This window comes from Diabrotica undecimpunctata, chromosome 3 (assembly GCF_040954645.1).
Source record: "Diabrotica undecimpunctata isolate CICGRU chromosome 3, icDiaUnde3, whole genome shotgun sequence".
Classification (NCBI taxonomy): domain Eukaryota; kingdom Metazoa; phylum Arthropoda; class Insecta; order Coleoptera; family Chrysomelidae; genus Diabrotica; species Diabrotica undecimpunctata.
In genome coordinates, this window is record NC_092805.1 from 112,965,682 (window position 1) to 112,976,701 (window position 11,020).

The 11,020-nt window shown below is 30.4% G+C and overlaps 1 protein-coding gene across 15 annotated transcripts in view; it reads right to left on the reverse strand.

Moving 5' to 3' along the window:
- LOC140437236 (clotting factor G beta subunit-like) overlaps positions 1–10,396 on the reverse strand; it is a 227,683-nt gene extending 217,287 nt beyond the window's left edge. For 7 of the 15 annotated variants that reach the window (XM_072526626.1, XM_072526625.1, XM_072526624.1 and 4 more), the window contains exon 1: positions 10,231–10,396. In XM_072526626.1, the coding sequence (XP_072382727.1) occupies positions 10,231–10,288 (58 nt within the window). In that variant the 5' untranslated portion in view covers positions 10,289–10,396. The remainder of the gene's footprint in view (positions 1–10,230) is intronic. The other 8 variants (XM_072526630.1, XM_072526628.1, XM_072526629.1 and 5 more) reach the window with 2 other exon arrangements.
- Positions 10,397–11,020: the final 624 nt, after the last annotated feature.

Here is an 11,020-nt window from a genome sequence, read left to right on the forward strand (position 1 = left end):
TCTAGAGTTCATGAAAATATTCAGTTTGATCGGTTTGATCATTACATTGAATACGTGCTTAATTCCAAACGAAGACGTTGTGCAGGGGCTAATCATGTAGGCAGTGCCGTACCAATGCAATGCCAAAAATGTGATACTGGGTTATGTCATGTTTTACTTCCTTTCATAGCAAAAAAAGAGTTTATACTTATTTGTTGACTGTTTAAATGTTTAGGTTTCATACGTTTAATTTTATTTTTCAACAAATTTTCAAAGAAAAAACGTTATTTCAACATACCTTAAATTCTTAGCGTTCCAAATAAGGCACGGCCTCTAACTCAAAAAATATTTAAACAAATGTGCTAGTTTAAGTTATAAATTTCTTAGAATATGTGTTTCATGTGTATGTTTAAAAATTAGCACTGTAACTTAAAAAAATAATTCAGGCATTAATGGGTTAATAAGTTATGCGGAAATACTCAAGCACAACCTTCTCACAAATTAGTTTTTTATTCTAACTACCTATATATAAAATCTAAAAATACGAATTAAAAAAAATTTACTATTGTTGAATTTTATTTTATGCATTCCGTAAAATTCCAGCATATAAATTATAGTTAATTAGATTACCTAAAATTATAGTTAATTAGATTCCATTCCGTAAAATTCCAGCATATAAATTATAGTTAATTAGATTACCTAGCTAGATAGGTATTTCAGTTAGGTGTGACCAAGAATAATAAAAATAATTTTGTGGTACATGCCTCAAAAAGGTTGAGAATCACTGACCTAGTTGACATAAAATGTCGAAACACTTTAATTTAAATAAATAAAGTTTATTTTTCGATTTATTAGTTTATAAACACAATATAGTTTATTTCTAGATATACAAAATCATTAATACACGTATCTTTAATGATTTTGTAGATCTTAGCCTATAAATACATTTTATCAATTGTCAAATAACTGTCAAAGTGTGGTTACAGATTTTAACCAATTTTCTACAAGACAAACCTCGTACCTCGTACCTTGTTATGGCTCTTGAACAGTTTTTCCTTTATCAAAATAAAATACATCAACATCAAAATTTTCCTTGTTATGACTTAGATTTTAACACAATAACCAATCCAATACAGACTTTAAACTGTAATATTAAGAAAAATGAATCATAAATCAAACAAAAATTCTCAATATTCACCCAAAAATACAATAGATATTTCTCCCTTGTATATACCTACTGATGCTTCAAAAAATAATTGGAGAATAGGATTTGGAATTAATATTCCCAACATTCTTCAAGTTTTCTTCTATGCTTCCTGGTGAGATATCACAACAAAATCTGAAAATGTGGCAATTTACCAAGCAATTAAAATTATAGGGCAATTAAAGGCATCAAGAAGGCTATTATCTTCTCTGATTCTCTAAATGCTATAACATAACTAAAATTAAAAAGTCTATAATCTCAGCCTCTGATGACTCAATATCCCTTAAAACAAAAAATCTCATCTTATCTCAGCAAATAAGAATGGTTTTGACATTTTAATTTCGTGGATTCCAGGACATTCTGACATTCCTGGTAATGTAGAAGCTGATTTACTTATTTCTAAACACCATAAAGGAAAAAAATATTGCTAAATTTAAATTCAATTGCGGAGTCATAATGCGGAAGAAAAACTACCAGTATAAGAGAATGCAAACCTCTTTTTCCTTTAAGGCATGGTTCTCAACCCTAACATTTAAAAACAGAAGACTATATTATTAAACTAGAGACAATACCCTCTTCTTTTAATAAATCCGTCTACTAAGTGGAACGATCTTAGAGCAGAATGGAATAAATTCCGAGAAGATACAGACTCCTCTTTTAATACTCGCAGATATTGTAATTCTTGGACTATCACAGGTAAGACTGAACTCATATTTTCTACTGTTGCTACATGTGCTTCAAAATCAATGCCGATTAAAACTCCCTATAAATTAATGACCTCTAAACCTTTTTGGTTTAGGTAAAAGATATTTGGAACACTATTAAAAAAGTTAAAAAAAATCCGTTCAAAATGAAAAGCCTATCTTAAATAAAAAACTCATTCAAGAAATTTTTAATAAACTAGCACCTCCATATGTTCCTGGTTCTCCTCTAAAATACTGTAACAATCGCAAGAAGTCAGTACTTCATACTCAATCGAAAGAATTGGTTAAACCTTCTTGTTACAAAGAATTGGAATTAGCATTAAAGCATTCTTGGAATTCCTCCTCCGGATTGGAAGGTGTTACATACGAAATATTGTATAATCTACCAATAATAGCAAAAATGTTAATCCTGAATGTCTATTAATGAGTGGTGGGTGAATCAGGAATACATGGATAATTTGAAAGATGTCTAGTATTAAAACCGCTCAAAAAACCATTATTTCCGTCATCTTATAGACCCATTTCCTAGTTATCCTGCATTACTAAAACTTTCGAAAGAGTTATTTAGACTAGAACATTTTATAGAACGACATTCTCTTCTACAGCACACTCAGTACGGATTCCGCCGTGTACATAGCACAATTGATGCGGTTTCTCAGCTGATTCTGGACATCCAGACTTGTTTGTCAAATAATGAGTACTTGTTATGTCTCTTTATTGATTTAAAAGGCGCTTATGTTTCCATAGATGTGAATATTCTCCAAGAAAGCATAGTGAATATTGAAATCAACGAGAAAGTATCGGCCAAAAGTGTATATACGAGATCATAAAAATGCATTATATGGTCCACGTATTGTCAATAATGGTCTACCACAGGGCTCTGTTTTGAGTCCTGTTCTTTTCAATATCTATACGGCAAACTTGCATGAATTGTTTGATAACACTGTTAATGTTATTCAATACGCTTATGATATTTGTTTTTATGTAACCGATAAGTCATACGAAAAATGCTTAAAATAATTACGATATATTATGTACAGTATTAATCCTTGGTTGGTCAACTTAGGCTTAAGTGTTGCACCAGAAAAATCAGCTACCCTGTGTTTCACTAGACACAGGTTAAGCTTACCTGATAATATCAGCATTGGTGGCCATACTGTACTTATTGTTGACCATTATAAATATTTGGGTATTGTTTTAAAAAAATAATTATTATGCTCTAAACATATCCACTACCTACAAAAAAGATATGAGAAAGGGATGAATGCACTTAAAGTTATATCTAAACAAAAATGGGGATCTAACGTAAACACCTCGCTCTTGTTTTACAAAACTTATATTCGCTCTCTAATAGATTATGGGTGTACATTATATGGTTCATCCTCAAACACTTATGTACTAAACAGTCACTATTATTCAATTCATCCAACTCTGCCCAATAGCATTCCTCCCCTCACTTTTTCTCCTTCCAAATCATATGCTTCCACTATTACTAGAATTAACCCATGTGGTCCCACTAAGTACAGCAACAAAAATGGCCTAGTAGTGACACATCTGGTAAAAAAGTGGTATATACGTGAATGTCCGATTCTATTAGGAAGTGTTCTACTAGGTTTTCACAAATTATACGCTAACGGGCGCTCTTCTTCCTAATTTTTGCTGCAGTAATTATAAGCTAACCTTCATATTTCTGCTGGATCATTGAAGTGTTTGTTATTTTGTGATTTTGATACTATTTATTATTTTTTTAACTTTTATTATTGTAAGGGTAAGTACTAGTAATGTTTATTTATTCAGTATAAGATTTTTTTTATTGTTGTTTTTATGTTACAAAATAGACCTGTACTCATTTGAGTACAGTAGGTTTGTATGAGATCAAAATGATTAATAGTTTTTTTATTGTTTCAGGTTCAATATTGGTATTGGAATGAATTTTCAAGAATTGCTGCCTATTAGTCCCATTGGGTTTTATAGAAAACGTCGCTTTAGCTTCAGATTACCTAGCGAGCAGTGGCGGCCGGTCAGGGCCGGATATTATAGATTTTTTTAATATTTAATTTAATCAGTATTTCAATAATTAATTGTGACAGGTAATCAGTTGATGTCATTTGTTTCTGTGAAATAAAAAAAATATCTGTGAGATAATAAAGACTAAATTTTATTCATGGTTTTTAAAAGAATTCTACCAGGCTAAATTTTATTCATGGTGTTTTAAACAATTCGTCCAATCTGAGCGTTAAGTGATCCCTGCGTAAGACACTTTTCAAATTAATGATCCGAAATCGGAGACATTATTTTTATTTTCTAAAGTAATACTGTGATACGTTACGTCTGCCGTAAATAGTTAAAGGTTAAAGGGTTTTTTGATATATTAGAAGTTTTTTTTAAATTAAAGTGTAAACAAATTCAGGTAAATTAACCTAAAAAATGCAAGCTATGTAATGCAAGAAATTGTAAAAAATAATCACGCAGTTTTACGTCGTTTAATTGATATTATAATTTTTTTAAGTTGTCAGGAATTATCGTTTAGGGACACGATGGATCGGAGCATTCGTTAAATCAAGTTAATTATAGAGAACTAATAAAAATGTTTAAGAAATACGATTTGGAATTTTCTAATTTACTTGCTGATTCGAAGACATTTAGCGGTGTATCTAAAACAATCCAGAGTGAATTAATAGAATCAATTAGTTAAAATTTTTTGATATCCAAAATAAATTGGTAGGGCAAACTTATAACGGCGCTGCTATGATGTCTGGTGAATTGAATGGTCTCCAGGCAAAAGTTGAAACTATTGCACCGCCAGATTTATTTACTCACTGTCATGCGCATAGAATGAATTTAGTTTTGCAGGATACATGTAAAAAAATTAAAGAATGTCGTTTTTTTTGCATGTTTAGAATGGTTTGTTTCCAAAAAAAATGCCAATAGGAATTTCAAATCTCGGTTAGTTTTCACTGTAGCTGATTTTCGTGAACAGCTTTTAGAAGTTTTTGATTTTGTTATTGAATGCGACGATTTTGAAAGTAATGATATCTCGATCCGTGAAGCAATCGGTTTGAAAACTTTATTAAATGATTACTCTTTTAACATACTTGTAAATATTTTTAAGAAAGTGTTTACTCAAACCCATTTGATATTCAATATTGTTCAAAATCAGTTAACTGATATTATTCATTCCAAAAATGGAATAACAAAACTGGTGCAAAATCTCAGAGATTTTTGTAATGATAGTAATTTCCGGTATATACCCAGTGACGTTTTGGACTCGCTTGATATTTCCGAACCCCCTAAAAAAAGACAAAGGCATGACACAGAAACAGATCTCAAAAAAACGAGTATATTTTGAATACTATTCTTATGCAAATAGATATTGGTTTTTCGAATTTTGAAGATTTGCAAATTTTTGACCTCTTTGACGATTCAAAATTTCACGCCAAAGAATTTCCAAGATATTTATTAGACAGGTTAATTAAAAATTATCCATCATTCTTTAATAAAATAAAATTAGAAAATGAATTAAAAGTTTTATATGCTGATCCAAATATTTTCGGAAGGTGGGATAAGTTACAAGATATGTATAATTTTATATACTGCAATTCATTACAACAAACTGTTACCGAAATTAATAAATTATTGTCATTAATTCTCTCATTACCACCAACGTCCGCCTCAAATGAACGAGATTTCTCTTGTCTCAAAAGAATTAAAACGTATTGTCGAAACACCATGAAACAAGAGAGAATGTCAAGCTTGTCTCAAATGTCAATAGAAAAAAAACTTTTAAATCTCTCCCAAACTCTAATAAATTTTAAGATGACGTTATAACCCATTTTGCTACTTCCAAACAACGTAGACTAGAGTTAATTTATAAACATGTTTAGGTTCTAAATTTATAGAAAAAAACAACAAAAAAACAAAAAAAAACAAAAAAAAAACAAAAAAAAAGCAAAAAAAAAACAAAAAAATCTCCTATGATGATTGAAGTCTTTATTAGACGGTATTAGGAGACAAAAAATACTTTGATGACATTGTCTCTCAAGCCACGAGCCGCCACTGCTAGCGAGTTCTACTCATAAAGATGTATCGGTAGTACTTATTCCTCCTGAGACTGACTATCAAACTGATAATGAGGACATAGATGAGGATGATCTTTAGACTCAAAGCTTTCCGAATGACGTTCCCCGAGAAATAGAGGTTCATTACATGAGTGATGACTCTGATAACGACGAAGAAGACAATCTTCCTCTTGCCATTAGAAGAGAAAATATACTGAAGAGTCAAAATAAAACCAAGAAATCTGACTGGGCGGAAAAAACTACTGATATTAGTATGACATCTACAACAGGTTACGAGGGTCGTTTGTATAATATGAAAGAACAAATCCGAGGTAAATCTCCTATAGAAATATTTGAGAAATTTTTCGACAATGAAATTATTGAATATATTAGGTACACAGCCGACAAATTTATATGCCGCTCAAAATAATAATCATCAATTTCATGTAACGCAGGAAGAGACAAAGATATTTCTGGCTATTTTACTTTTTACTGGATACCATAGATTGCCCCGAGAGCGCAACTATTGGTGTTTAGATGAGGATCTTCAAGTTCACCTCGTAACTAATGCAATTTCAAGGAACCGTTTTCAAGAAAATAAAAAATACCTACATTTGGCAGATAATTTGCAAATTGATACAAGGGACAGAATGTATAAAGTGAGGCCTCTCATGAACACACTAAATAAAAAATTTCAACAATTTGGCATATTTCACAAAGACTTATCAATTGATGAAGCGATGATAAAGTATTTTGGGCATCACTCATTTTTGACACCTATTGTGGAGCATCAGTGGATAAATCAAAAGTCGCTGCGTTGCCTTTAGGATCACAAGTTGTTCTAAAAATGCTTGATGTCGTTGATGTGCCTACTGACCACGAAGTATTTTTTGACAATTATTTTACTAGTTACAATTTGAAGGAAACTTTAAAAGAGAAGGGCTTTAGGGCAACAGGCACAGCAAGAGATAATCGTATAAAAAAATGTCCTGTGTTACCTTGAGCTGTAATGAAAAAGAAGAATTGTGAATATTTCGAATATCGCTTTGACAAAACAGGTCTACTACTTTTTGTAAAATGAAAGGAAAACAATGTGCTCACAATGGCATCAAATTACGATAGTATTGAACCACTTTCAAAAGTGAATCGTTGGTGTGCTGGTGCTAAACGAAAAATTGATGTATCCCAACCAAAACTTTTCTCATCATACAATGCTTCAATGGGCGGTGTTGTTCTCTTTGACCAAACGGTTAATAACTACCGAGTTAGTATACAAGGTAAAAAATGGTAATTGCCCATTTTTACCCACATGCTCAACTCAGTTCTTATTAACTCGTGGAGGTTACAAATATTTGCTGAAAATAAAGAAATGGATCTTTTGGTTTTTCAACGAGATGTAGTACGTGTAGTTTCATTATTTAAGAAGTTTTGGGCAATATATTTATTCTAGAAAATGACTAGCATGATCTGTACTACTAATTAGTCTAAAAATGACTGGAAGCGGTCATTTTCCAAAGAAAATAGAGAAACAACTTCGATGTCGCTTATGCAATCAAAGAGTACGTTGGATTTGTATAAAGTGTGAAGTTACTCTGTGTATTGAACGTGATTGTTTTGTACAATTTCACACTAGTTAGATTATAATACAGGATATACACAAGTACAAGTTGTACAGTTGTATGTACCTATATTGTAAGAAAATAAAATATTTTCATTTTTACACAATGTTTTATATTTTTGACTCCCGATCAGCCCATTGTACTCGTATGAGTACACCTACTTTTTGCTAAAAATTTAATTTTCTTATGTCAAGTAACAATTAATTGTTAGTATTTAACGCAGATCCAACAAGGAAATTCAAAAAAAATCTTTTATTATCGTAAAAAATGTCGTGGAATCAAATGGGTTAAAATTCATCATGTTTGCTTTCCAGCTCATCTATTTAAAATAGGAGTATTTCAAAGCCCCTTTTGTGAGTGTTGCAGCACTTCAGTGGGAGACTTAAATCACTTTTTTTTTCGAATGTACCAAACACATTGGATCATCCAAAGAGTTATTATCCAAATTGTACAAACTACACATTGGGGGTCCAGTTAATATATCATGTTTAATAGCCTCATTCAACAAATCAGCGTATGATATCTTAATTGATTTTCTCAGAAAAACAAAAATAAATATTTAGCATAACTAGCTTGAAAATTTGTGAGGTAGTCATTAAAATATAATTGATATGCGCAAGTACCGTTCGCGTCATAAAAAACTGGTACAACTCTTATAATCGAAAATCGTGTTTTTTAAGTTATGTAAATTGAGCTTTTCACATGTGTCATTCTAATTTCGAAGGTAACGTTGCCAGTTCAACGAAAATATTATATCAAATCAGCTAAAAGCAGGGCTGTGCGACAGGTCGCAAGTTTTTAGTATATTAAAATCTAAAACAATATCGAGCATTCTCGATCTGTCAGTTACATTTATATTTAAACATTTATTTAAACATACATCTCAAAAAATTCTATTAATTTTGAAATTTTCCATTATCTCAGTACCCATACATTGATTCGTGTTTACTTATAATTTGTGAAAATATTTCATTTTGACAAACTTGTCAAATGTGACTGACGGCAAGCAATATTTTTTATGTTTAATTTTTATGTTTAATCGTTCGGATACGTTCGGGAAGTTTTCAGTTCTGTTATAAGAGGATTTTTTAAGACAGACGATGATATCTTACTCCGCTTAATTTTATTCTCATTATCATTTATACCCCGTAAATCATTTAATTTTGGAAAAAATATGCATCTCAATGGGTAGGTAAATGTTTTTTGTTTACATTTTATACATAATAATGTAAAAAAGTAATAGTCTATTTATAGATAAAAACGGATTACAATTAGGGTGTAGATTCAACCTCCATAAGGAACATTACAGTGAGATATAATGAATTGTAATGTAATACGCATTACGCATATGCATTTTTCTACGTAGGATAAAGTATAATGTTAGTTTTTCACATTTATCGTTTATGTAATAAATAATAAATTAATTTAAGTAGTTTGCCTGTTACTAAACTTATTGACATAACATACAGTCAACAGTTTGTGTTCGGTAAGTAATTAAGTAAAGTATAAAATTACAGTAGATGCATTCCAATGTTTCCTGTTATTCCTATCCTGTTATAATTAAATTTATTAGATACGGTTTTTTGTTGTTAATAATAAAAATAATACCTATCTAAATACTTTATACATTTTTGAACGTTATTTTTTAAGTTTTATTTAAATTTACTGAAATTCCGTTATCTGTGATGGCAACAACGAATTGATTCACGAACCATTGTGTCCAGTCTGAACACAGGTTTACATTGGGAAAAAAAAGTGTACCAGTTTTATATGACGGGAAGTGTACATACTATTTAAAAGTACGTATATTACAATACATTTACATAATTACTATTTAAATGGGAATATGTCACAATTAAAGGTTAAAGTAAGTTTATTGAAGTTAAAATAAATAATAAAATTTATGTTTTTTAAATAACAAACATATAAAATCAGAATTTTGTGTTTATTGAAAGTAAACTAAATGCGCGACCAATTACTTACCATGTCGGGACAGTATTATGAGGTTTTTTTTCTCTGGTTTTTCCCTCATAATTTACTATGGAATCACTAACAGGAGAATTTTACTGTCATCATGGCATGTATTTGTCTTTTTAAAGACGATATTCTCAAGTTAAAGCTGATTTCATGTAATTGAATGAACTATCTTACAAGTAAAGTCGTCCCAGGAACGCAACTTAACAATATTGGCAATATAATTTTAAAGTAGTCTACTTTAAAATGTATAATGTATGTCTGAATTGTCAATATAAAAGAGTCAGATATAATTTTATTACAAGAATTTTTCACCGAGTAACAAAAAAATAAAATTTGTTTAATTTACTAATGTTTGTATTTTGAGAACGATTTCCGAAGTGGAAATTGAAACGTCAATAAACTTACGTTAACCTTTAATTGTGACTTATTCCCATTTAAATAGTAATTAGTTTAAAATGCTACAAGAAAATAGCTTCAGAACAACATTTACATAATGTTATGTCAATAATATTTCATTAATAAGATATGTGCCTAATGAACATAGTTCGAAGCCAAACCTCTCCACACATACATATAAATACGTAATTTAATTCAGATTTACTCATTGATTAAATTTTTGTTGACTGTTAAATAACGATTTAAAATCAGATAAAATTGACCCCGAATACAAAAAATAAATAACCTCCTACCTTGATATGTGCCTTGTGAATGAGAAGCGAAAGCTAAAATAATAAAAATAACAAACATGTCACACTATATTTGAAAAACTAGTATTTAAACTAAATTTTACAGCTGTAGTAGATATTTGCAACTGTATTCTAATCTCAGTAAGATATAAGAATATTAGTATTTACCCATACCATTTTATGCAAAAAAATATTTTTTTTTATCTGTTTTTAGCGGTGCCATCAAAAACAGGTTCTATACAAAATTGTAGTGGGCTTATTAATTCTAGACAAAATTAAGTCACCATCAACATTTTTAAAGGACATAAAGAACATCTGTTCACACTATCATTGTGCTATCTGTACGCTCATGCTGACGCAAAATATCATTATATCAGAAATAATAAAAGTCACTTTAAATTTACATTTAAAAAAAAGTAGTACAGTAGGCGGTACTGTAGACTAGCGTAACGCTTCATTCTATGTTTTCTATGTTTTTAAACGAATTGATGGAGAATAGTGAATCGATGTGAAGACCCGCCATTCTATGACGCTACTCGTGAAAACGCCAGCTTGTGGCGCTAGTTCCGTGACGCTTGCCTTGCGTGACACATTTCACTATAGAGAAAAAAGTAAAATAAAACGCCAGTATTAAAGCTTAGTTTCAAAAAATATAGATACTGTTTTATATTTTGTGGAGGATTATTAAAATATTAAGTACGTTGACAAGTACCTATGAAGTGTGTATCTGATGACATTCTGACAATTATGGAGAACGACATAGTGTTAAACTGTTAAGAACGACATAGCTTTA